General features: G+C 45.2%; 1 protein-coding gene across 3 annotated transcripts in view; it reads right to left on the bottom strand.

Moving 5' to 3' along the window:
- PTPRU (protein tyrosine phosphatase receptor type U) overlaps positions 1 to 27,136 on the bottom strand; it is a 353,020-nt gene that overhangs the window by 70,919 nt on the left and 254,965 nt on the right. For all 3 annotated transcript variants that reach the window (XM_035119522.3, XM_035119521.3, XM_060275728.2), the window contains exons 14-15: positions 25,718 to 25,856; positions 9,330 to 9,487 (exon numbers count right to left, since the gene is read on the bottom strand). In XM_035119522.3, the coding sequence (XP_034975413.3) occupies positions 9,330 to 9,487; positions 25,718 to 25,856 (297 nt within the window). The remainder of the gene's footprint in view (positions 1 to 9,329; positions 9,488 to 25,717; positions 25,857 to 27,136) is intronic.

Below are 27,136 nucleotides of genomic sequence, written 5' to 3'. Positions count from 1 at the left end.
GTGCCATGGTCAGATCACTTTCTGGTGCAACTGGACTTCTCCGCAACCCTTCCCCTCTGCAGGGAGGTGGGACCGATTCGGATGGTCCGCCCCCGCTACTTAATGGATCCAATTGGCTTCCAGAGAGTGGTAGGGGATGTTTTATCCCATGTCGATGGCCTTTCAGCTGATTCCCTGGTGGCCCGCTGGAATGCGGAGTTAACCAGCGCTATTGACTGTCTGGCTCCGAAGCGCCCTCTCAGATTGCATGGAGCCCGGACAGCCCCGTGGTTTTCCCCGGCGCTGAGGGCGATGAAACAGTCGTTGAGACGGCTAGAGCGCCGGTGGCGGAAAACTCATTTTGAATCAGACCGGACACGGGCTAGAGCTCAACTTCGAGCCTACCAAGTGGCAATGGCGACAGCGAAGAGGACCTTCTTCACCGTCTCCATCGCATCTGCAGAAAACAGCAGCAGGAGACTCTTCCAGGTGGTTCGCAATTTAGCGGAACCACCTGCTCCATCCGGGCCCAGTACGGGCCACATGATCTCCTGCAATGATTTTGCAAAGTTTTTTGCAGATAAAGTCGCTCAGATTCGGGAAGAGGTAGACTCCACCGTGGGAGCAGGGCCGGGGCGGGGGAGTGCTAGAGTCCTGTCTAGTCAAGTTTTGTGGGATCAATTTCAATCTGTTACCTCCGAGGATGTGGACAGGCTGCTTCGACAAGTGAAACCAACCACCTGTCTCCTTGATCCTTGCCCATCCTGGCTTATAAAAGCTAGCCAGGAAGGGCTGGGCGATGGGCTTCGCGGGTTGGTAAATGCTTCTCTCCATGAAGGAGCCTTCCCAAACCCGCTGAAAGAGGCGGTTATTAAACCGCTTCTTAAAAAACCATCTTTAGATCCGGCCAATATGGCCAACTATCGCCCAGTCTCAAATCTTCCATTCTTGGGCAAGGTGATTGAGCGAGTGGTTGCTGAACAACTTCAGGCATGCCTGGAAGAAGCGGACCATTTGGATCCATTCCAGTCAGGATTCAGGCCTCATCATGGGACTGAAACTGCCTTGGTCGCACTGGTCGATGATCTCCGGCGGGCTAGGGACAAAGGTAACAGCTGTTTCCTTGTTCTGCTGGATCTCTCAGCGGCTTTTGACACCATCGACCATAACATCCTTCTGGATCGTCTAGAGGGTTTGGGAGCTGGGGGCACCGTCATGCAGTGGTTCCGCTCCTTCCTCCTGGGCCGTGTTCAGAAAGTGGTGGTGGGGGATGAGTGTTCAGACCCCTGGGCTCTCACTTGTGGGGTGCCTCAGGGTTCTGTCCTCTCCCCCATGCTTTTTAACATCTATATGCAGCCGCTGGGAGAGATCATCAGGGGGTTTGGGCTGGGTGTCCATCAGTATGCTGATGATACCCAGCTCTACCTCTCTTTTAAATCAGAACCAGTGAAGGCGGTGAAGGTCCTGTGTGAGTGCTTGGAGGCGGTTGGAGGATGGATGGCGGCTAACAGATTGAGATTGAATCCTGACAAGACAGAAGTACTGTTTGTGGGGGACAGGAGGCGGGCGGGTGTGGAGGACTCCCTGGTCCTGAATGGGGTAACTGTGCCCCTGAAAGACCAGGTGCGCAGCCTGGGAGTCATCTTAGACTCACAGCTGTCCATGGAGGCACAGGTCAACTCTGTGTCCAAGACAGCTGTTTATCAGCTCCATCTGGTACGCAGGCTGAGTCCCTACCTGCCCACTGACTGTCTCTCCAGAGTGGTGCATGCTCTAGTTATCTCTCGCTTGGACTACTGCAATGCGCTCTACGTGGGGCTACCTTTGAAGGTGACCCGGAAACTACAACTAATCCAGAATGCGGCAGCTAGACTGGTGACTGGGAGCGGCCGCCGAGACCACATAACACCGGTCCTGAAAGACCTACATTGGCTCCCAGTACGTTTCCGAGCACAATTCAAAGTGTTGGTGTTGACCTTTAAAGCCCTAAACGGCCTCGGTCCGGTATACCTGAAGGAGCGTCTCCACCCCCATCGTTCTGCCCGGACACTGAGGTCCAGCTCCGAGGGCCTTCTGGCGGTTCCCTCACTACGAGAAGCCAAATTACAGGGAACCAGGCAGAGGGCCTTCTCGGTAGTGGCACCCACCCTGTGGAATGCCCTCCCACTAGAGGTCAAAGAGAACAACAATTACCAGACCTTTAGAAGGCATCTCAAGGCAGCCCTGTTTAGGGAAGCTTTTAATGTTTGATGGATTTCTGTATTTTAATGTTTGATGGATCTCTGCATTTTAGAATTTCTGTTTTGTTGGAAGCCGCCCAGAGTGGCTGGGGGAACCCGGCCAGATGGGCGGGGTATAAATAAATTATTATTATTATTATTATTATTATTATTATTCCACTCTTTTTGATGCCTTTGTTCTTTTTGGTCTCTTATTCTTCCTGTCAGCCTTGCCAACTCTGAGTATTCTGTCATTTTCTCCCTCCAATCCTCTACAGTTGGGATTTCTGATGTTCTCCACCTTTGGGCCAGTATGATTCTTGCGGCTGTGGTGGCGTATATAAAAAAATTTTGGTCCTCCTTTTTTATATCTCTCCCCAAAATTCCCAGTAACATTTCTTCAGGTTTTGGGGGGAAAGTGTATCGCAACAACCTTTTCATTTCATTATATATTGATTCCCAAAAAACCTTTATCTTGTCACACAGCCACCACATGTGGTAGAAATCTCCATCTCTATTATTGCATTTCCAGCATTTTTTATTGTTTGTCCTGTTAATTTTTGCTAGTTTGACGGGCGTTAGATGCCACCTAAACATCATTTTCATGATGTTTTCTTTTAATAGTGTGCATGCAGTAAATTTAATCTGACAGTTCCACAAATTTTGCCATTGGTCAATATTTATGTTATAGCCCAAATCTATTGCCCACCTGATCATGCACTCTTTTGTTGCCTCGTCTTTTGTATTCCAATCTAATAGGAGGTCATACATCTTGGTCAGCAATTTTTCTTTACCTTCCACTATTTCTAATTAGAATTTAGATTTTTTATTGTTGAAACCATGATTCTTTTTGTCTTGTTTGAACAGGTCATATATCTGATGATACTGCAAGCATCCTATGCCCCTTTCTTTTAGTTGTTCGTATGATTTGATTCCCCATCCTTCCTTTGATTCTACGAGAATGTCTTCATATCGCAACCAGTTTGACTCCATGTTTGTTTTCTTAATAGTTAATACTTCTGTTGGCGACAGCCACCTTGGGGTTTTTCTTTCTAATAGACTTTTATTTCTGACCCAGACTTCGTATAGTGGTTTCCTAATAACATGAGTTAGGAAACCCTTATGTGCTTTAACTTTGTCATGCCATAGGTAACTGTGCCAACTGAATCTATTATTAAACCCTTCAAGGTCCAGGAGGTCGGAATCTTTAAGGTGGAGGGCACTAGGAGAAGGGGACGACAGAGGACGAGATGGTTGGACAGTGTTCTCGAAGCTATGAACACGAGTTTGACCAAACTGCAGGAGGCAGTGGAAGATAGGAGTGCCTGGAGTGCTATGGTCCATGGGGTCACGAAGAGTCAGACACGAATAAACGACTAAACAACAACAACAGAAGCTCAGCAGGGAGCTTCCAGTTGTCTGTCCTCAACTGGAAGAAAGTTCCATAGAATTGGGCCCACAGTACTAAATGCATAGCTCCTGGTGGATACAAATGTTTGGTCATTAGGCATTATTTGAACATGAGCCATAGGCCATTTTGAGAGCAGCAGGCGATGTCGTCATAAAATATGGTATGCATTGTGTACTTCTGTATTCATAATTCCCCCCAAATCATAAATCCATATTTGGAGCCTGATATTTTTAATCTTCAGTGGCATCACTGATTAGAATCCTTGTTTTCTCCATTTCCCCTGGAAATTCACCCTCATTTAAAGTTGGGCAGGGTAGTTAAGCAATGTTCAAGACAGCTAATGTGCACTAAGTAATTCTGGGAATGCATCTTAATGTTGCTAAACTCTCTTGATTCTTGCATACCTCCTGTATCCTGAAGTTCTCTTCATCTCACTTAGTGCCTTGCCTCCCTCCCTCCATCTCTCTCTCTTTCAGAGCATTATCCTGTATGGTGAGCTCTGCTCAAGTTGCAACTCCCTTGCATGGCAGAGTTCTTGAAGTAGTTGCCCTAACAACATTTCATCATAATAATCCTTTTGGGCTCAATCCTACAGCTCCAGCATCTATTCATCTTCTGGGCAAATGTTACCACATAGCCTCCCTCCTTGCCCTTTTGTTTGCGGTTTCCAGAAGGCAGCATGTGCATTTGGTAATTAAAAGCCCACAGAGATGTATCGGGCAAGCATGTAAAGGAAATTGTATGAGAGTGATGTGCACAAGGGGGCTCAGATAGCATGCAGAAACCATTACCGCAACAACAGAAGCCGTGGCAAATGTCTTATTCCCCGGGAAAATTAGCCTTTCCAGATCTCTGGGAAATGAGCCATTCAGAGCTTCCCTGGGGTATTAACACAGCGTTATGCATGTATCTTAGCTTGCACGTGCTTTCCCAGGCAAACAAATAAATAAATCATGGGTTTTAAACAAACCTAGTTAGGAGTAGTTGTTCACTGCTGATTAAAACACCACAAGCTCCATTTTGAGGGGGAGCAAGGCTGGACAGGGTGTTTTTGGGCTGAAATTTACCTGGGAAGGAGCCCCACTGAACTAAACGAGACTTGCTTCTGAGTGGACACATATAATAGAGGTGGAGAAACTCTGGCCCCCCAGAGAGTGCAAGAGTACATCTCCCATCTCTTACTGGTTGGGACTGGCAGTAATTGGAATGGAACAACATCTGGAGGGCCACAGGTCCCCCACCACTGGCATACAGGCCCGTGCTATCCTGGGCACCTTTTCTTGAGTGGCTCCATTTCTCTCCTGCTACTACTGTCACTGCTGATTTTCTTGGCCTCTAGGGCAGTAAGGGGAAAGACACAGCCCTCCTAATGTTGTTGGACTCCAACTCCCATCAGTCCCACCCATGATGGCCAATGTTCAGGAATGATGGGAGTTGTACTCCAGCAGAAATTGGAGGACACGGCCTCCCCACTCTTGCTCTAGCCCCAGCAGTCTGAATGGCCACCCAGAGTAAAGACTTCTTCAGGCCGAATCATTGCTTGTTCTTTCAAATGGGAACAGATGCCAGTCTTCTACAAAGCCCCCAGGCAGTCTGTGGGCCACCGTGTGCCACCGTGTGCCAAATCTTCATTGCTGCCTTAAAGTCACATCACCAAATTTAGGATGGTCCAGGTGATTCCCCTGCCAAACCTAGGGGGAATGGCTTCAACTGGTCAACTAAACCAGGTGAGGACAGCCAATGGTTCTCAAACCCTTGGCGAGTTTGGGACTTCCTCTGCATACAAAGACAGGCTCTTGCAGATTGAGCGGATGAGACCAACAATGGGTCCAACCACCAAGAAGGTGGTTTCTGCACATGCTGAAGAGGGAAGTGAGGGGCAGGTGGGGTTCGTGAACCTGGGAAGGGAGTCCATCTAGGAGAAGGAAAACTCTGGTCTTAAACCTCTACTGCCTTGTGGGATATCTTCAGGAGGAAAAACGGCTAAGGAGTAAACCCAACAGAAATCCAGAGTGGAGTCCCTAAGATGGTTGGATGGTGCCTTGTCCTTCCGGCAACTCCAGCAGCCAAGCTGGTGCCAAACATATTGCTCTGCTTTCCCTTGGACCACATCAATGAGGCTGAGAGGGGGATCTTGTCATCTGGGTAGCCTAGGACCTCCATATACATTGCCCAGGCTTGAGCCCAGGGGAGATCGTTTCAGTCCTGCTAATGCAGAGCTTTGACTTCACCCCAGCATTCTTTTGTCACTCAACACAGACAGGTGCTAACAGTCAACCTACTGAGAAAATCCATAAAAACCAACTGTACCAGATTGAATTATTGTGAAAATACTGATTTTTTTTGGGGGGGGGGCAAAATTCCATCCTTGTTCAGGGCACCATATTACCAAAGTCGACCCCTGATCAGCAGATGTCAGGAGCTTCTAAGTTTAATGCTTGTGTCAGAGTCAGGGCAGGGCTCTTGTTTTCTGTGGGTACATGTAGAAAGAGGCTGCAGCCCCCTGGCAATTGCTTTGGAAAACTCCCTTTTCCACAGGGCCTCCCAAGAACAAGGTTAAACCCACTGCCAGTCAAGACAGGTGCCATTCCATTGCCTTCAATAGATGTAAAGCAATAGCAGCAAATTTGGGCCGAAAGCTCTTTCAGATGCTCGCAGAAGACAAATTGTTCATACAAACTGGTCTTGTTAAGAGCATTCTAAGAAACTGAAATGGTGCAGTAACTAAAATAAAATAATAGTCCTGCGGAGATGTATAAAACAGGGAAACTCTTGCCCTCTGGGCTTCTATTGTCTGCGAGACAATGGTACAGACCATATTAATCTTGTAGTCTGCAGAGGAAAGATGTGAGCAAGGCAGCATCTTGAAGTTCCAATAGCAGGTGTTATTAGCATATGGCTGAAACTGGGGCACAGAAAGAATTACTTTACAACTAAATCAGCATAGAAATGCATTCACCGGTGTGAAATTATCAGTCTCGGTCTAACGTGGAGGGTTTGCCGCATTAACTCTTGAATGTTCACAACAGCTCAGCCACAATCAGAAATCCAAAAAAAAAAAACAGCCCCAGGAAAATGCAAGGATCTCCATTTTAGTTTATTAGTTGCTACATTTATATACTGGTTTCTGGCCAGATAAACTTTGCTCTTGGGTTTATATATATCTTGTGCCATGCTCACATATGGAGGACGGTGGTTGGCACAGGGACAAGCAGGCTAGCTCCATGCCCCTTGTGCCATTCCTGTCTGCCACAAGGCAAAGGGCAGCTAAGGTGAGGAGCTCCCTGTGCTCCTGGAGGTTTTTTGCATAATACAGAACCTTGGAAAATCAGGGTGCACAAAGTGCAGCATGGGTGTGCCTGCAGGTATGTTGCAGCACTGCCAATAAGAGTCACTGCAAGAAGTAAGACATCCTCTGCACCAAGGACCATATTTGCACTGGCTCCCAAGAATCACGGGGATTGTGACATCATGATGCTTCCAATCCCAAAGCTGCAGCTTTGACTGGGGGGGGTAGGGTTAGGGGGTGCATTGCATTTAGAGAGCAGGTGCTGTGAGGCTGGAGGAAATAGGGCAAACATTCTCAGTATGGTTCCTCAATATGCATGGCCATGTTCAAGATGGGAACCACAATTCCAGTGCGCTGGATGTCTCTTGCTGGGAGGTGGTTACTAGGTAGCCAGCTGAGGTTATAACTATGGGTTCAGACCACTAGCAAAATCCATTGATCAGTCTCAGTCTCAATGCAGAGCAGAGTTTTGGAGGGAAAGATCATGGAGCCAAAGTGTAGGCTGCGGAACCAGTGGCTTTCTAGATTCTCATGGGTGTCTGGTTGGCCACTGTGAGAAGAGAGTACTGAACCAGATGGGCTTTTGGATTGATTCAGCAAGGCTTTTCTTATACCTTTATGTTATTTGATACAGCCAGACTACAGCTCCCATCATCCTGATAGGAGTTGGGAAGGCCATAGGTTCACTATCTCTGGTTTAAGAAAATCTACAACCGTATGCAAGCTAACAATGACTCAGAATCCTATTGCAATGGGAACTGAGGGGAACCATAAAGATCTTCTTCTCTGCACCATGCCAAAGCATTTCAAACGAGATTACTCCCTGTGATTTTTAAACATTCAGTCACGGTCAAATCAAACAAATGGAAATCAGGTGGGTCAGAGGCAAACCAGCACCAAGCACATTCAAAGGACAGAGAGCATGTAGCTCTATTTTTAGCAAAGATGTACCCATTGAAAGTTGCATCAGAAAAAGAATAAAAATTGCAGCAGTGGCTGTTCTTAATCCCATTAGGCCAATCCATTTGACCCCAAGACTGTAAAGCAAGACGTTGGGATACAGTTGTCTGGATAGAGCACTTTGAAACCAGTACTTCTGTGGATTCATTTTGAGAACTAAACACTGCCATTCAAGCCCAGTTTGAAACATACAATCCACACCACAAATGCTTTAACATACCATGCCTTCAAACAACAAACACTAATTTTCTTAGTGTTTATGCTTTGGCAGAAAATAACTATAGGGGAAGTAAATGTCCATTCTATAAGCATTTTTGTTTTCTTCCTTCTAGCCCCACAGCATTTTGGGAATATAATTCTGGAACTTCCACTGGTTCCAGACAGAAACCAAAAGCCAGAGGTGGCTAGGAGGGCTTGCCTGGAGTCTCAAAGCACTTACAGCCAGCCTTGGAGTACTTGACTGTGAAGGTTTAATCATGATTCCGTGGGGCATACTGTGTTTAGGATGATGTATCCTGTGGCAAAGTCCAGAGCATGAAGCCACAGAGCTCCAGGGTGATAGAATCTGCTATATCAAAATGAAACTCACTCAGTGCCTTCAGGCACACCTCAAAACCATAATTTGGAGGACTGTGAACGAGCCAGGGGCTTTAACACTTCCTTCTATTCTGGGAATATCCCGGGGGGGGGCAAGTACCCACATACTCATGTGGCTATAGCCCCTGTGTTGCAGATACTCTCTCTCCCATCATCTCTCTTATTTAAAATAAACTCAGAATGGGTTTGCTACAGCCTTAAATAGGTCAGAGGGAGCCTGAATAAGAAGAATCCTTCTAGATGAGACAAAGCTCCTCCTCTTCCTCCTACTCAACATCAGATTAATTACCTGCCCTTTACTTAATTTTTTTAAAAAAGGACACAGGCCAGGTTACAACATAGAAAACAGTTTGAAACAACCACACAAACATGCACATGTGTAACCGCCCAGTGATCTTTGGATGAAGAGTGGTACAACCCATAATTTCCAACCAGATACACCTGGCTGGGCAACAATATGACAGTCCTTCAGTCGCACTGCACATATCAGTTATGGGATGCATGCAACATGACACTCTCTCTTCCTCTTCAGAGTTCATTGAACAGTAGTCGACTTTCCAAAATGGCGGGAAGGGACACCACAAGCCCTTGCAGGGATTTTGCCAAGGGGAATCAAGTTCCCCTTTCTCCCCCACCCTGTACGATGTGGCTGCCCCTGTGTGGCTTCATGGTCCAACATCCCACAGAAGCCAAACAAGATACCTCTCTACTGCATCTGTGAACGCTTGCAGCAACCCGTTTCTATGGGCAGAAACCTTGGCTGTAATCTAAGCAAAACCCATGTTGTTCTTGAGCACCAATGCCATGGTCTATGTGGTTCAGCACAGAGCGTAAAAGCCAACCCACTCCCTGTAGCTGCTTGTTTGGAACTTACCTCTGTTACTGTAGTTGTGTGTGTCCATGAAGGACAGGCCCAGCCTCTCATCTTCCTGCAGGGTGCTTTGGTCTGTAAAGCTTCTATCAATTGCATTCATCATGTGTGTCTTCTCATTGCGGTAGTTGATTGTCGCTTTGGCCATGTTGACTGGTTTCCTGGCACAAAATCACAAAGGAGGAAAGCAGGCACACATCAGACAAAGGGGTCCACTCTGGGGCTTCCCGATAGATACATTTTCCAAACTTCTACAGGTAGGAGGATGAAGAGAGGCTGATGTAAATCTGTTGCATGGGAAATTTCTTATGTTGTCATGGGCAGGCATCACACAGCAATCGATGCATCAAACTACCTGGTTGCTCAGGTATTGCATCCATGTAATTAGAACTAAGCCCAAATTTCTCCTGATAAAAGTTTTGAGATTTGTCTCTCTCCCACCCACCCCATCCCACTAGAAAAAGGCCACCTAGCAGAATTGCTGTAAGTATTCTCCACTGTGTGTGTGTGTGTGTGTGAGAGAGAGAGAACTACCATGTTCACCACAACCCCCCAATGCTAGTTTTGGGGTCTGTAGCAGTGGGCAGAGTGGGGGAGAGCTGTGATATGAGCATGTTGCATGGCATATGCACATTGCATATGCATAATCGCCATGGAATTTTGAGGGGGACCCACCCATCTCCCTCCTTTAAAAAAATGGGGTGTGTATGTGTGTATTGCTCCCTCCCATTGTGCCCCTGCCTGCAGCTGCACTACCGCCATGACGCAGTGGCAATGGTGCAAGGGATGCAGCAGTGAGGGCAATGGCACTGCGGTGGTGGCACAGGAAAAGCCCCAGTGGGGCTGGCAGCAGTGCCATTGCAGCAGCAGGGGTTGCACCTGCTGCCTGATGCAAATGGCTTCACCTTATTGATGGGCTGCCCATGATTGGGTTGGATTGGAGAGAGACTTCATCTGATCTGGCAAGTCCTAGGGGCTGTATCCAGCATTAGGGTTTAACTTATGTTTGTTAATTTCAGTGCATCTACTCTGAATAGAACATAGTTGGCTATGACCCTAAGCCCTTCTTTTAAAAAGTTAGAAAGATAAATTTTAATTTTCTTATAGATATATACAGTGTTTCTCTGAAAATAAGACACCGTCTTATATTTATTTTTCCTCAAAAAAACCACACTATGGCTTATTTTCAGGGGATGTCTTATTTTTTTATTAAGTATGGTACAGTTTAACCTACAAAGTTAAACTGCCTATCACTATGTCTTATTTTCGGGGTATGGCTTATATTCCTTGAATGCTTAAAAATCCTGCTATGGGTTATTTTATGGCTATGTCTTATTTTAGGAGAAACAGGGTATACACACACAGAAAATGAAGCTATTTTGAGATTATTAGATAGGCAGACTTATACTATCCATCCTCCAGCAGATCTATAAGTCATTATTCTCCTTGGTGTAGATCAATTAAAAGTGAAAGTTCCCCCATGGAATATGCTGGCTGAGACCCTACCTGCCCGCGGACTGTCTCTCCAGAGTGGTGCATGCTCTAGTTATCTCTCGCTTGGACTACTGCAATGCGCTCTACGTGGGGCTACCTTTGAAGGTGACCCAGAAACTACAACTAATCCAGAATGTGGCAGCTAGACTGGTGACTGAGACTGACCGCTGAGACCATATAGCACCAGTCCTAAAGGGTCCCAGTGTGTTTCTGAGCACAATTCAAAGTGTTGTTGCTGACCTTTAAAGCCCTAAATGGCCTCAGCACAGTATACCTGAAGGAGCGTCTCCACCCCCATCGTTCAGCCCGGACACTGAGGTCCAGCTCTGAGGGCCTTTTGACAGTTCCCTCACTGCAAGAAGTGAGGTTACAGCAAACCAGGCAGAGGGCCTTCTTGGCCGTGGAACGCCCTCCCACCAGTTGTCAAGGAAATAAACAACTATCTGACTTTTAGAAGACACCTGAAGGCAGCCCTGTTTAGGGAGGTTTTAATGTTTGATATTTTATTATGTTTTTATATTCTGCTGGAAGCCACCTAGACTGGATGGGAAAACCTAGCCAGATGGGTGAGGTGTAATAATAAAATTGTTTGTTTGTTTGTTTGTTTGTTGTTGTTGTTGTTGTATACTGACAGTGGCCTTTCTTGGATAGAGAACTTCTAATGAAGTGTCACCCCCCCCCCGCTCTTAACTGGCATTTTAGCACAACTCCAATGAACAAGGATGTGGGTCTGAAGTTCCTTCCCCATTCCCCCCCCCCCAGCATCTTTCCCAGGCAGTGCAGGAAAATCAGTGCAATGCCCACTTATACTCCCATGGCCCTTTTAAATACACTTAGCCCACAGACACCTCATTGCAAAACAAAGCAGAATCTGTGGCGCTGTCTATCCTTGTGATGCTCCACTTACGTCTGATCAATACTATTGATCAGTCCCCCGATGTGATTTTAAGTGTAGGACTTTTAACATCAGGCAAGTTGCTCAGCTCTGTACCAACACAGAGACAATGCCTCATAATTTGCCTTTCATGGCTCCTAACAATAATAGCACTCCCAAGGAAGGCTTTCCCTTCCAGTTCTTCTGACAAAGGCATTTCAGACTGAAGATGCCAGGGTGAAAGTCAAAACACTGTGGCGCATCCTAAGAAAAGGCATCTGGAGATTCATGGCAAGGGTGAGAGAAAATTCCCCAGTCCTTCCCTGTTTTGGCTTCCTGGTTCTCTCTCCGCTCTTCATTCTATACTTCATGAATTCTGGTTTAGCCTTGATAATTCCTAAAATTAAATTCTGCACCTTTCTTTTTGTTTATTTGCATCTTCTCTACCCCTTGTTACCAGTGTGAAATCCTGAAGAGGAAGAGGAAGAGGAGGAGAACGAGGAGGAGGAGGAGGAGGAGGAGGAGGAGGAGGAGGAGGAGGAGGAGAGGAGGAGGAAGAAGAAGAAAAGGAGGAGAAGGAGGAGGAAGAAGAAGAAGAGGAGGGGGAGGAGGAGGAGGAGGAGGAATCATAGTATGCTCGTTTGTGAGAGGAGAAGAAAACTGGCAGAAACTTATGCAGAGGAAAAAGTGTCTTCCACTGCACTAAAGCTATTTGGATACAAGCAATGCACTTCTGTTCTTTGGTTTCATGATATTCAATTCTAGAATCATAGAACTGGGGGTGAGCTCAAAGGTCATCAAGATGTAGGAAATCTGAAGCTACAGCATCCCTGATGGGTAGCCATCCAGTTTCTGCTTATAAATGGAGAGATGAAAAATTGAAACGGACCTTTCAAGGTGATCTGCTACACTGCTGTGAACAACCTGTGCCACACGATGTTCTTCATAACACTTAACCAAATCCCTTTCCTTATAATCTGATTTTGTGGTACACCATACTGAGCAACTTTAAAAAGCAGTTTAGAAACACTGTAAGCAACTAAATGAGAGGAATGAATCTAGTTCTGTGCACCTTGCTTTTAACTTCTTATTTACAAAGCTTCTAGGCCACAGATTTCAAAAGCTCCTTCCTAAAACTGGGACACATTTCTATACCGGTTAAATCATTGTGTAGAGCAGGAATTCCCAAACAGCTTTGAAATGAAAATGCATTGCTATTAATTTCCATTTATTAAACTTTATGCAATATATTAACCATCTATAGAAATAATAATACAATTTTAAATAACCCATTTCTATTCAGAAGAAGAAAATTGAAATAAAACGTAGTAGTCTTAATTCTTCTAGCACTGCATCATTATGTCCCTGGTATTGGTCTGGTGTGAAAAGCATTTTAACATGGTCTTGAATTAGGAATTAATAAGTAAACAGAAATATGTAAGTGTGTGTGTTTACTTACAAGTGATTTATTCATTTCTGTGTAAGCTAAAAAAGGCTTCACTATCAGAAGGAAATATTCAGCAGTAACAAAGCCCGCTGTTTCTTTGATTCCATGAAAGGAGAGCAAATCCTTGAAAACTTATCTGGCTTGGAATAAAATCCAAGTTGGAAAAGAATAGCAGGCTTCTCACGACCACCACCACCCCTCCTTGCCTGCCCTCACTGCCAGCACCTGAAAGGACCTTTGCCTTTCTTTTCCCTGGCAAAAAGCAGCACTGGGAAGTAAGTAGAAGCAGAAGTAATAGGGGTGTACAATTTGAAGAGAGAAGGAATGGTGTTCATAATGACTGGGGCTGGTTGGAGTTGGAGAACAACAGTACAGTGGTACCTCGGGTTACAGACGCTTCAGGTTACAGACGCTTCAGGTTACAGACTCCGCTAACCCAGAAATAGTACCTCGGGTTAAGAATTTTGCTTCAGGATGAGAACAGAAATCGTGCTCCGGTGGCACGGCGGCAGCAGGAGGCCCCATTAGCTAAAGTGGTGCTTCAGGTTAAGAACAGTTTCAGGTTAAGAACGGACCTCCGGAACGAATTAAGTTCTTAACCAGAGGTACCACTGTATCTAGAGAGACACAGGATCCCCATCCCTGCAGTAATGGCCCAAGTGACCAGGGGAGATATTGTTCCCTCAAGGTCTTATGCACTTGCTATAGATTGGCTTGAAAAATAATTCCTTCTGCTTTTGGAAATAATTTCTGAGGTAGTCCAAGGCAACCTTGTGACAGTTCACCAATATCTACCTTAGGGGTGGGGAATCTCAGGTGTCCTCCCCCCTGAACCCAGCCCTTTAGGCCCATCTGTCCAACCCTAGGGACTCTCTTCAAACCACACCTCTTCCCTAGCCACACCCCCTCTTCCCAAGCCACACCCCTCATCTACCATGCTTTGCTTCACTCTCCTTGGGTGTCTTTGTCTGGCTGCAATGTGCCCTTGAACTCTAGACTCTGAGAATGCCTCTTGCTTGCCTGGGTGTGTAAAAACAACTCTAATGTACGAAAGGAAAATCTATATTAGCTGCTCCATCCAGTTTTGCCTCTGGCCCCAGCTAACCCCAACATGTGACACTGCTCCCCCAAATGAGGTTGCCTATGGGGCTGAAAAATATTACCCACTCCTAATCTCCATGAAACAGGATTTAGATGAATCCAACATAAGCAGTTGCAGAGGTTTAATTTCCAGATGGGCAAAAACCATTAAATCAAACATGGTGGAAGCTGGGCGAGTTGTATTCTCTTGAGGTGTATATAGCCTCTCTAAAGGGCATTCCAGGTCTTGATCCCCTCCAGCGGCAAACCCCTTCCCCACCTCCCTCTGGAGTCTCTACATTTTATTTCAGCAGCCGTTTCCCCCCACCCCTGGAGCCCCCCCAAATGGTACTTTAACATTTATGTGACAAGGAAAGGGAACCAGTTGGGAGCAGCGAGCAGCGGAGCGAGCGCGAGTGAATGAGAATTACTTACGGGTAATAGGAATAGGAATAGTAGTTCCTCCTGGCAAGCGTGCAAACAAAGAGAAACAGCAGAGATTGCATAAGCAGCTTTTCTCAGCAAATAATGAAGGAGAAGATGGGATATTTGGAGCCTAAAATGACAACAGACCAGAGACTGAGCCATTGTCCATGCAAAGGGAGGGGGGAAGGGAGCCGGAGACAGGGGGGGGGGAAGGAAGGAGGAAGGAAGTGCAGGGAGACAGAGAAAGCAATCAGCTGGAAATGGGAAGCAGTTTTCGGACATGCTTGGTGCTGCCCTAAGGGCAAGCAAGGTCACCTGCCAAAAAGGTTTAGAGAGGGCAAAGACACCAAGTAACTCGCTTCCCCACACCTGCAAACACACATACTTGCAAACTGCACATCTAATTCCAGGTGTCCTTGAAATTGTATGCTGATAACTGAGGAACAGATAATCTGGATTGCTGCAGATTTAGTGTTTGGGATTGTGATGTAGGGTAGTTCCTTTGCTACAAATTTGTTCTCATCAGGTTTAAAACAGAGCACTTGTTTTGTTGAGCAGCTATGGTGCTACCCATAACAGAGGTATATCACCACCCCATCCCACCATGCCCCACCCTTGATTTTTGAAGACACCACTCTATGTCTCATTCTGAACTTCACGAGGCTTTGTGATTCTAATTCTGCCAAACTTCATGTGCTCCCTGGATGCTAATGCTGCAAATATAAAAACAAGAGACCTCTTTATTTCTCCGAGGAATGCAGAGGCTATATCAGGGGTCTCCAACCTTTTGGGACTTGGGGACGGGGCACTTTTGGACCTCTAAGGAACTTTCAAAGGCACTATAAAATAATCATTTCATGTAAGAAAAACTGGGGGTGCTCAGAACCCCCTCCTCCCCCAAAGCAGAAACACCTATACCCCAATGAATAAAACACAGACAAAAAAGCAGGCAATAGCCACCCCCTCAAATAATAAAACAATAAAACTCAACCAACTCCCAACTTAATTTTTTAAAAAGTAATTAAAAATTGGGAGTGCCAAGATGGTTGTGACATTATTGTGGTGGTCATGGGTGCCAGACGGAGAATCCCAGGGCTACCTGAAGCCTTCAATTAAAAACAATGACTTATACTGGATTCTTTGTTGGAGGGTAGCTTTCGATGGGCCACTGCAAACATAGTTTCAATTTGCTTCATTATAGCTTTAATGCTGTTATTAGCTGTCTTGGTGTGTCTGAGGGTCAGATATATTAATGGTATATATATCAGCCTTCAGAGCTAGATCTTTTGGACTGGGGCTGCCTGGGCCTGATGGGATTTGTAGTCCAAAAGATCTGAAATGCACACTGCTGGTGAAGGCCAATACATATCCTAGCCAGCAGACTGAATCTTCCACTTCTCACAGCCAATGTGTTTTCTAATATTCTTCCTAACAGTTCCATTCTCCCTGTCACAGCTAAACCTGCAGGGAGGCAACAGGTATTGCTCATCAGTCTGGGAAGAAGCGTCCTTTAGTCCCAGCCAGAAATAGCTCTGCAAAGCCTTCCCTATCATATCTGCTAATAAGCTGGAGGCCTGGCTGTTTCCCAGGCAATTTCTTTGCTTCCATTAGCTTCCCATGGTCAACTTCGCCACATGAGAGGCATAGCAAAGCATTGCACAATTGTCTTCCTGAATCCAGCACAGCCTCCAGCAATGGGGATCCTGGACTTTTTTTATAGAGTTGTGTACAAGGGACAATATGTGGAGCTTGCAACAAAAAAGTTGCAGGGTCCAGGGTGCCTATTTAGTGTTCCAGCCAGCCAGCCAGCCAGCCATACCCTCTCACATGATACTCCATTCCATTTTCTCAACTCCCCTCAAAAACACAGCAATCTGTGGCTTGAGGTTTCTCTGAGGAATCCAGTATCTCCCCCATGTTTCTCACAGGGACCTGTTCTCACTCACCACCTAAGTTCACTATTAGAGGGCATAATTTCTGCAGGTGCAGCTTATGGTCACCTCCTTGTGTTACAGAGGACGGAAAAGCTGCACTGAGCTGAAATGTTCCACATTAAAGCCACTGTCTCTTGGCCTCAGTTCCCAGATTGAATTTTAAAGCAATGATGTCCAATATCATTTCACATCTTTATGTTTCAAACGCCCCGTTTTAGACTATCTGCAGAAGCACTGAGAACTAGAGGCCAAAAGGACTCTTAGCAGAGTGAGGTGCTAAGATCCCATAGTAGTAGAGTGAATTGTACCATTTCAGACTGCAGGTGGAACAATACTGTTTTTTGAATGCTTCCCCGCATATATAAAACCCTGCAAGTAAAAACTTAGCTCAGCAATGAATGAACTTAGCGAGAACTTGCAGGAGCATCCAACAATGTGATCTCAACATGCAGGCTACCTATTTGAAATGCAGACTGAGATCACATTGTCGAATCTATTCCAACACCTTAGGCAGAGTTCACCAGAGCTTTGTCTCTCTCGTTTTCTCACTCCCCCAGTCGTGGTCTTATCTGAATGCAGCGGATAGGTCTGGGAAGCAGGCTTGGCGAAGAAATATGAAGCAAATGGAAACAGAAGCAACAATTGCCTGTGTTCACTTATTTGTCCCATGTCTGGAACAGAAATCAACCCAGCAAATGCCATAAGTATTCACTGTAGTTGTTGCTTTCAGTCTACAAATAATTGTTCATTTCCCCCTCATTTTGCATTGTGGTTCCTTCGCACCGAAATGAATGGGGTAGAATAATGCAAGGATGGCATAATTTACAAAATGAATTACACTACTTAAGTAACATAATTTTACTACAATGGACAGTGGTGGGAAATGTAGTTTTGGGCAGAAAGTGAATTGTAATGGAATGGAAACAGTTCTGCATGCAACGAAAGCAGGGCCAAATGGAAAATGGTGCCTTCTTTGATCCCAAACAGGAAGCCATGTGCCATCTTGCATTTGCTGCAATGCCCTGCAGTGTCTGTCACACCATCGCTCCTGTGGGAAAGAGAAAGTAGCAAGCATCTTCCCGGACCCAGCCAGTGCTACCAAGCCCACAGTTTGCAGGTAGGAGGGGACCAAATAGGAAGGTCACCAAGGAGCTCCTTGCTGAGGGGCCATCACACCTGGTGCCAACCCTGAAACCAGCCCAACAACATACCAAATACGGAATTGTCAGGTAGGAAAGAGACACCATTTTGGGTATCAGGCCATTCCTTTAGCACAAACAGCATCCATCTGTTGTTTATTTACACTCTGAATCCAAGGAGCGGCTGTCCATGGTTTTGCAAGGAACTCCAACTGAAATGATTTAATCAACTGCGACATTTAAAATGGGATCAGCCAAACACCTTGATTCAAGCGAAGAGATGGATGTCTGAATGGATTCTTAACCTGTTGAGGAAAGGCCGTAACAGACAAAGTAACATTGACGGCAGATCTGCTCTGTGCAGAGACTAAGGAATGTGAATAAGGGCTCTATAGGAGTGTCTTTAATCTTTTGAGGAAATCTACGCAATCTAAGAATCTCCCAGGAGTCTTTTTAAAGGCTTTATTCCCTCCCACCTACCACCTGCATTTTAATCCTTTATGAAGCTGATAATTGAAGAAATAAACCATTTCTGATTTCTCCAGAACACACAGTCAGGGTTCTCCTCTTCACAAGACACAAGACTTTGTATTCTTATTCCTCTCCAGCAACCCATGTGGCCATAGCTCAGTGGTAGAGTATCTGCTTTGCATACAGAAGGTCCCAAGTTCAATTCCCACTATCTCCAAGTAGGGTTGTCAATGTCCCCTATCTGAAACCTGATGCCGGTGTAGACCATGAGTACCCAAAGTGGTAGGCTCCATAAGTTGTTGGGCTTCAACTCCCATTATCCCTGAGCATTGGCCATGCTGGCAGGGACGATGGGAACTTTAGTCTAACAACATTTAGAGGTCAACCAGTTGACTATCCTGCCTAGGCTGAGCTAGATGGACAAATGTTCCAACTCAAATAACTCAAGGTTAACAAGGTTGCTAACAACTCTGGTTTCCAAACTTAAATAAGCTATTAAAAACAGCACAGATAACATAATGAACCGGTAACTAGCTTCTTAAATTATGCAGCAAGATAGGGTCATTTGCTAGGAAGTGAAGGCAGCAGTGAAGACAGCTTGCCCAATATCTGTAATGTAACAAAATGTAACAAAATGCAATGTAACAAAAAATAAATATAAAGGGGAGCCCTGTAATGCATGGTTTATAACACTGCCATCTGTTCTGACTGCCTGAATCTGTGAGCTTTATACTACTCACTGGGTTTCACTGAAAAGCTGAGGTAGGAATCCCCTGGATCCACAGATATTAATAAGAAACCTGCCACTCTTTTATTATATATCCACATATGTCTTTTCAATTGCTGTTGGGTGTTTTTTTTTTGGTGGGGGTGTTGCACGCAGAATGAAAGATCAAGAGTGATGTGTTGCACCCGAATTAGGACTGGCATGGGGAAGGTCAGCACTTGTCAGGCTTCAGGGACTCAGCTTCCTCCCCCCCCCCTTTGGCCATAGATAAGCAGAACAAAGAGGAAGGAGTATCTTATTGATTGGAATTTTTAATAATCACAGCGAGAGAACAAAGATTCCATTCCTAGGAATGAAGGTGCTCCCAATTAAGGGTTCCCCCTACTTCCTCCTTACTCATCCACGTCACTACCACGTCTTGCAACCTGATCTCTCAACCACTGTGCTCTTCTTAACCTTGGGGTGAGCAGATGGACACTTTCCAGCGACAGTGAGTCTGTTAACTCTCTCTCTCCCAGTTTTCCTCCTCCTAGCTGTTCCCCACTCAGTACTTCCCAGCTTCTGCCTTCTGAACTATGTCCCTCTGCAAACCACTGTTCCGAATCTATAATGTTTTCCTGCTCCCGGGAAGATTCAGGTTCCTGATCAGGAGCAGGGGGGAAGGGGAAGGGGAGAGGGAGGCTCCCACCATTCCTCCTCAGTGCAGCTCTCCTCAGCACGGTCCCTGACAGCACTGCCCTCTGTTAGGTCCCCTCCTCCATTGGTGGGCCATGGCCATGGGTTTACCCAACAATGGCAGCATTGGCTGACTCTTTTCATTTCCAACCATCATCCATAATGTTTGATGAGTGCTGTTCCTGGGCACTGTGGGAAATTTAAGTGGCTGCCCATCTCTGCTGCCATTAGATAGGCCTATGACTGGGCAGGTACCAGCACCAGTAAGCTCTGCCAAGTAATTGTGGTCCCAGAAGCTGCCTAAAGGCACTGAGCACTGATACCTAGCTTGTCCCTAATTGTATTGTATTTGATCTGTGTCTTTCAACCTTGGTTCCTCAGGTGTTGCTGGACTACAACTCCCATCATCCTCAGCCAGCTTAGCCAAAGGTGAGGGATGATGGGAGCTGTAGACCAAGAGCATTTGGGAAACCAAATTTGGAGAACACTGTATTCAGCTGTGTACACACTACCATTTACTCTGGCTCCAGTGCACACCCACTGCCGTTGTTTGAATCCATGTGCACGGGAGATTAGCTACAATCCATATCCTGCAGTTCGTTTGCTTTTTTTAGAAAGGCTGCCATTTAATAAGTTTTTTCCCCAAGCCAGCATCTACCCGAATTGAAAACGTAAGGCGCATTCACTTCGCCATTAAGCTGAAGCCATTACATTTGAGACAGCCATTGTGTATACGCACAGGCAACAACTTTATGAATAGTAGTTGTGTGGGGAGTTACAGGTGCAGGGAGACCCAAGACACGATGCACATTGGATGAAGACTCACTCTCTGGCGTGTACTGCAATGTGCAAAGGCAACTTGAATAGCAGCAGCAGGGAAACTTCTTTAAGCCGCTAATTTGTGCATAGCTTTATATAACTAATATTAAAAAGAAATCCTAAAATGAACTGAAGCTCTCCTCGGTTGATATGAGGGCCCCTCAATTGATATGAGGACCCCTATGGAGCTGGCATTTCATGTCTGCCAAGGCGCCGCATGAGCTGGCACGGCACAGAGCCCAGGTGAAAGAAGACAGACCTCCCTCCTCTTCCCCCTCCCTGTCGCACAAGGTTAAACAAATCCACTTCAGACACTGAATTCTTTAAGCTCAACGCTGCTTGGCATGCCATCCTTTGCAGAGCCATTTATGTTACAGTCAAATAGCGGCACGGTTCTGGAATCTGAAAGATGCGCGCAAAAAAAGTTGGCAGAACATCCCAGCACATTAACAGTACTTGATTGTGTTCTTTGCCAGGATAAATTAAACGACACCCAGGTTTGTGCCCTTCTGTAAGACTATAATCTGACTGCATTAGTCAGAAGCCACCTTCAACACCAACTATCAACACTTAACTCTGTCCCCCCCCCCCCATTTTTCTCAAGTCATTCCTATGCCAAAGATCTAGGCTACATTCACACCATACATTTAAAGCACTAGAATACCACTTAAAACAATCATGGCTTCTCCCAAAGCACCCTGGGAAGGGTAGTTTGTTAAGGATGCTGGGAGTTGTTAGGAGACCCCATTCCCCTCCCAGAGCTACAAATTCTGAAGTGGTTGAACAATCAATCCCTCTTCACAGGAAACTTTGGAAATGGTAGCTCTGTGCGGGGAATATGGGCCTCAGCACACTAGAGTCCCCAGAATTCTTGGGTGGAAGCCATGACTTTAAATGTATGGTGTCAACAGAGCTTACGCTGCATTCAGACATCCTTTTTTATGGTGCATTCATTATTATTTGTGTTCACCAGCGTGGTCACACGCAATCCCATTTTCAATACTGTTTGTGCCTGCGAAGGTTTTGGGGGCAGTCACACTGCTCCATTGCCAGTCAGTGCACATGCTGTTATATCTTATACTACAAATGTCCTGGTTTATTTATTTTGTGGATGTTGCTGTTGGACAGCATTAATGTGGTATCACTGGGGAAGCATCACAGGGAAAAAAACCCCACCTAAATGCGGTGATTAAAAAAGAACTGTAAGATGTGCATAATATTTTAACCTGAGTATTGTCATTTGTCCAGTTTTAACTTTAATTTATTTGACTTAATTTTGGGATGCATTTTAATCGACCGACTGCTTGTTTTTATGCATATTGTATTATTTAAATGATGTTAGCTGCTCTGAGCACAGCTCTGGCCAGGGAGGGTGGGGTACAAATAAAAAATGATTATTATTATTAAATTTGGAAAATGCATATTTTTTTTAAAAAAATAAAGCAGAATAGAGCCAACACTATTCCACTATTGCACTAATAATGGACTTTTATAGCATCAATAACATGTTGCAAAATATACCTGCGATAAAACACCAGTCTGGAAGGGGAAAGTATAACATAAAGAAACAGCTATGGGTTAATTCAAGCCACATGTATGTTTATACAGAAGGATGAGGGTTGTGAGAATATCACAAATCCTGCCTTTGGGCATTCATATGATCTTTAGCTCAGGACTCCAATCCAGATTCCCATTCCCCACCCCCACCCCCCACTTTTTCTTTCTCTCCCTGGAGGACGCCCAATTTTGTTTTGAAGGCAGAAAGTTTCACAGTGGCCCCCAATTCGATCTGCTTCTAAGCCACGGACTGCCAGGCAGTGAGCAGCATGCAGTGCAAAGGCAGAAGATGCGTGAGGTGGATACCATGCAGCCAATCCACCAGAGACTCATGAGCGTGTGACTCCGTCCAACCTCTGCGATTCCTGCTGGCCTGACCTGTTGCGCCTTGCTGACTCTTGTCATTCCCCGGTGGGCTGCTTTGGGGAAAACCAACTCCTTTGTCGGGGACTTAATGTTCCTGAAAGGGCAGAGGGATCGTGCCTATCCAGGCAGAATGGGAACTCATGAAATATAGACGGAACACAAAGCAGGCATTGCTGACCTGCTTCCTTGCCCCCTGCCAGCCTTAGCTTTGAAGCTCAGAGGACTCTGCGGAATCTGTGCTGAGGAGCTGTCCAGCCCATTAGCAACCTGGGTTGTAGCAATGACAGCAGCATGGTGTTGCCACTGGAAGCCATGCTGAGGACTGCTCTGCTGGGTCCAGGCAAAAAAGCTCACACGGGTCTCTCTGTCTGCTGCACACAGTTCTAAACTTCTGGGTAAAGTGATTGATTGACTGGCATTTGTAGCCCAGCCTCCGCCACGAGATCCCACACTGTGGCCTAGTCACCCTATGCTAAACAAGGAGCCAACCACCCTGCTCAGTTCAGGAGTGGGGCCAAGAGTTTTTAAAAAGAGTTTTATAAACCCATTTGGGGTGCAAGAACACTGTGCGGGATCTGACCCTTATGCTTCACAGCTGTTAAGCAGGAGGATCTGGTCTTGTATGGCGCTGCTCCTTTGAGAACAGCTTCCAGGATATATAATGAATTAAAGAAAATGTTTAGAAATACATTTGTTAAAAAAACAGAAGCTTTCCTGTTAGATATAATAGGTGAAGAGATACCAAAAGAGGATAAAAAGACTTTTTATGTATGCAATGACGGCAGCGAGAATGCTATTAACCCATAGATGGAAGGAAGAAGAAGTAACAATAAAAGAAAAAATGGCAGGCAAAACTGATGGAGTATGCAAAGATGGTGAAACTGATGGGGAAGATCCAAAACCAGGAAAATCAAGTATTTTTAAAAAGACTGGAGTAAACTTTTAATTTGTTTAAAAGACCACTGTAAACAATTAAAGTGATTGGCAGGGATGTAATGACACTTGTAATGTGGAATTAACTATGATAATTATGGATATATAACAGAGGGATAACAGTAAAAGATGCAGTAAATTCAATCTTGAATATGGAACCCATGGAGGGAAGGAAGGAGGTCTGAAGGTTCAAAAGAACCTTGTTATTTTAATGTTTGCGATGGTTAAGTTAAAACGTATAAAAATGTGAAAAAACCAATAACAAATTTTTTAAGAGAGAGAGAGAGAGAGAGAGAGAGAGAGAGAGAGAGAGAGAGAGAGAGAGAGAGAGAGCAGCTTCCCTGCGTGCAAGGGAAGCCACTCAGGAAGGAACACAATCACGCAGGATCAGATCCTTCAGGGACCAGGAAGGAACAGGAAAGAGCTGAGGCCTGGCTGTGGGGAGAATGAAAAGCCAGGTGGGAAAGCTACCCCCACCTTCTCCCACAAAGATGTAGCCACCCAACGGATCTCTTTTTCACAGTTTCTCAGCAACTCCCTCGCACCAGCCTCTCCTCACTGCCCAAAGTCCCACCCCTTGACACCCTCAGATAGATCTGGGCCCCCCTCCCAACCTGTAGTGATCTGGGGCTGCCTGAACCCAGCTTGAACAAGACCTAGAATCCTCTGAATAGGCAAGTTGGGATTCAGACCTTGGCCTTGTAACGTAATACGCCATGAACCACTCTGGACCAGGTTACCTGAAAGGTTACCTGTCCCTCTACACACCTCTAAGATCGCATATGGGGAGATTCTATTTGTGTTCTTCTTTCCTGTTTATTTCCCCCCAAAAATAAAATATGAATAACAAAGAAAAATATAATGATAATAATGGAGGTGAAAAATATGTGTGACAAGGGGAAATTTCACTTGCACCTCTGCACCCTACAGTGAGGCTGTAAGGTTGGTGAGCCTTGGCACGCCCGTGCTGTGGAATACCCTCCCCTCTGCCATACAGTAACCATCAGTTGCTTCAGTCCTTGTCTTTTTGCCCAGGTTTCCCCTGACCCATCAGACTGGATCCTGCTTTATGTTTTTGAATCCTCTGGTTTTCTGTTTTATTCACTTTTAGATGCTTTTATGTTCCATACTGCTGCTTTACCGTTTTTAGCTTGTGTTTTTGTTTCACCTCATTCGTAACAGTATTTCTATACTGCCATATCATATACCAGGCAATGTACAACTTTAAATAAAATAGATCCGTTTTAGACTGTACACTGCTGAGACATTTTTGAAATATAAGGCAGTTTGAAATCCTTTTAATATAAATAGTTGCCTATTATTATTATTATTATTATTATACATTAATGCCCAGCTTCTAGCCACTAGATGTTAAAGGTTTGTCTTTTGGTTATTGCATGCAGTCCATGCTGATAAATTCATCCTTAATCGCTGCTGAAACCAGTTTTGAAACATAGAATTGGAAGGGACCACAAGTCACCATGTCCCCTGTAATGCAGAAATCTTTTGCCCAATGTGGGGCACGAACCCACCACCCTGAGATCTAGAGTCTCGTGCTCTACTGACTGAGTCCTGCCTAGCAAAATGAACATAGGACCCATGACACCCTAAAAGACTTATGGTGGGTGGGGGACCTCTTTTTTTCTGTCCAGGGCTGCATTCCCTTAGCGCAATTCTGATGGGTGCAGAATGCTGGCATTGGGTGGGCTGTTGGGAAAAGATAAATTGCCCTTTTGATCGCTTGGAGGGGGCCTATGAAATCAGGTTGAGGTGTGACTGTCCACACCTGCTACAGTGGCACCTCGACTTACGAACGACTCGACAACCGAATTTTTCGACTTACAAATGGCGCAAATGGCCGCATGCTTACGAATTTCTCGACATCCAAACGGAAACCGTGGCAGTTTTAGATAGGGTTTTTTTTTCGACTTACAAATTTTTAGATGGGGTTGCTTCGACTTACGAATTTTTCCATTTCCAATGCATTCCTATGGGAAATCGCGTTTCCAATGGCGCTTTGCGACTTATGAATTTTTCGACCTACGAAGGTGTCTTTGGAACGAATTAAATTCGTAAGTCGAGGCACCACTGTATTAGCCTTCTTGCATGTCTGTCCTGTCTGATCTGCCATGATCCCTTACTTGTTTTGTGCCTCCTCACCAAAAGATCCCTGGTTATGGGCCTGGAGAGGAAGGAGGAAGATTCTTCTAGGTTAGAATGAGGGCTCACTAGGATAAGGGAGGGAGTGGCCCGAGACTCTGGCTGGCTACTGCTGATGCCCTCCCTGCCTCTCCTTCCTCCAAGACTTTTCTCTTCATCCGCCAGAGCAAGGCTGCTGGGCTCCAAACAAGGTGAAATGAGCTTTGTGTCCAGAGAAGGGAGTCTGTGGGAGGGTCTACAACACAGCCAGCAGTGATGGCGAAGGCAGAAGGGGAAAACATTTCCTTACCCTTTCCGTATGACGACAATGATGGCCCCCAGGAGGATGATCAGCACCACAAGTCCTCCGGCGCAAATGCCCAGGATGAGGCCCATTTCCTCCGAGTGCTGGGACACTTCCAGGGGACGCTTGCTCTCTTTGCAGGCAGCTGCAGGGGATAAAAAGAAAATAGCTCTGGCCTGTTGTAGTGGTATATGTAGAACCATCTCCTTTTTCCTGCATATGAAATATGTGTGGAAGCTTGTTTCGGAGAAAAGTGGAGACACACCCACATGTCCATTTTACATTTAGATAGATAGATAGATGATAGATAGATAGATAGATAGATAGATAGATAGATAGATAGATAGATAGATAGATTCAAAATTCTTTTTCAGCATTTTATGCCCTCCCAAGAAAACTCACAAGGCAAAATACAATGAAGTCACAATCTCAAAATACACAATAAACTCCTGCAATAATTAAAACTCCTGATGGATGGTTGTACTCCTACTGAAAGATATTTCTGCATATCAGTTTCCACTGGATCTTTTGTTCTTTTTATTAAGATATATAAAAGGTCATATAAAACCAAGGAATCCAACTCAAGTTTTCTATATTATAACAATATCCAGAATAATGTACATAAGAGCTTGGGGAAAAAACCCCAAAGGCCAAAGAGAATGGATTTTTAAGGAAATTATGAGAGCAACTCAATACTGTCAAAAGAACAGCTTTATTTAAGAAGAAAGAACGGGCCAGGGAAGAGATTGAAAGACAGAGTGTGTGAAGAAGGAACAAAAAGCTCAGGTCAAGGGATAGGCTGCATATATTTATAGAATTGGAAGATCTCAAATGGAAAGTGGTTGTGTGTATGTTTTAGTGTTTGGAAAGGGTTGCTAAATATTCAGTCCAGTCAGTTATTTAGCATTCTTATTTACCCAGGGTAGTATAAATATTTGGTATTACATGGAACAGGGAATTATAAAGGTGTGCAGTTTTAAAATGTCCCTCCAGTCCCAAGACTACAAAAAACCCAGTACAAAATGCAATATGGAGCCATCAGCTATCCTGCAAAGCAACAACAGAAAACCAAACTCATGGGAAAACAGAGTGAAGCAAAAGAGTATTTAAGGCACCCTTAAAGCTCTGTAATGATCCCCACCGCCAATGAATTCCAGAGGCATGGAGTCATTATAGAAAAGGCCCTCTCCCCCATTCCTGTCATCCTAGTATGTGATGAGAAAAACCTCCTTCCTAAAATTCTGGAGAACTGCTGCCTGTCAAAGTAGACAGTAAAGAGCTAGATGGATAAACCATCAGATCTGTGGATTTCCTGGAAACATGTGGGCAGGTGGTGCAGCAAAGAGGATTGGGGGCTCTTGGTTTGATCCAGCAGGTTTCCATGTACCATGAAGGCCAAGGTACTTGAAACACTTTGACAATTCA

Source organism: Zootoca vivipara, chromosome 6, assembly GCF_965207765.1.
Source record: "Zootoca vivipara chromosome 6, rZooViv2.hap1.1, whole genome shotgun sequence".
Taxonomy (NCBI): domain Eukaryota; kingdom Metazoa; phylum Chordata; class Lepidosauria; order Squamata; family Lacertidae; genus Zootoca; species Zootoca vivipara.
This window is presented reverse-complemented; position numbering and strand designations above follow the sequence as displayed.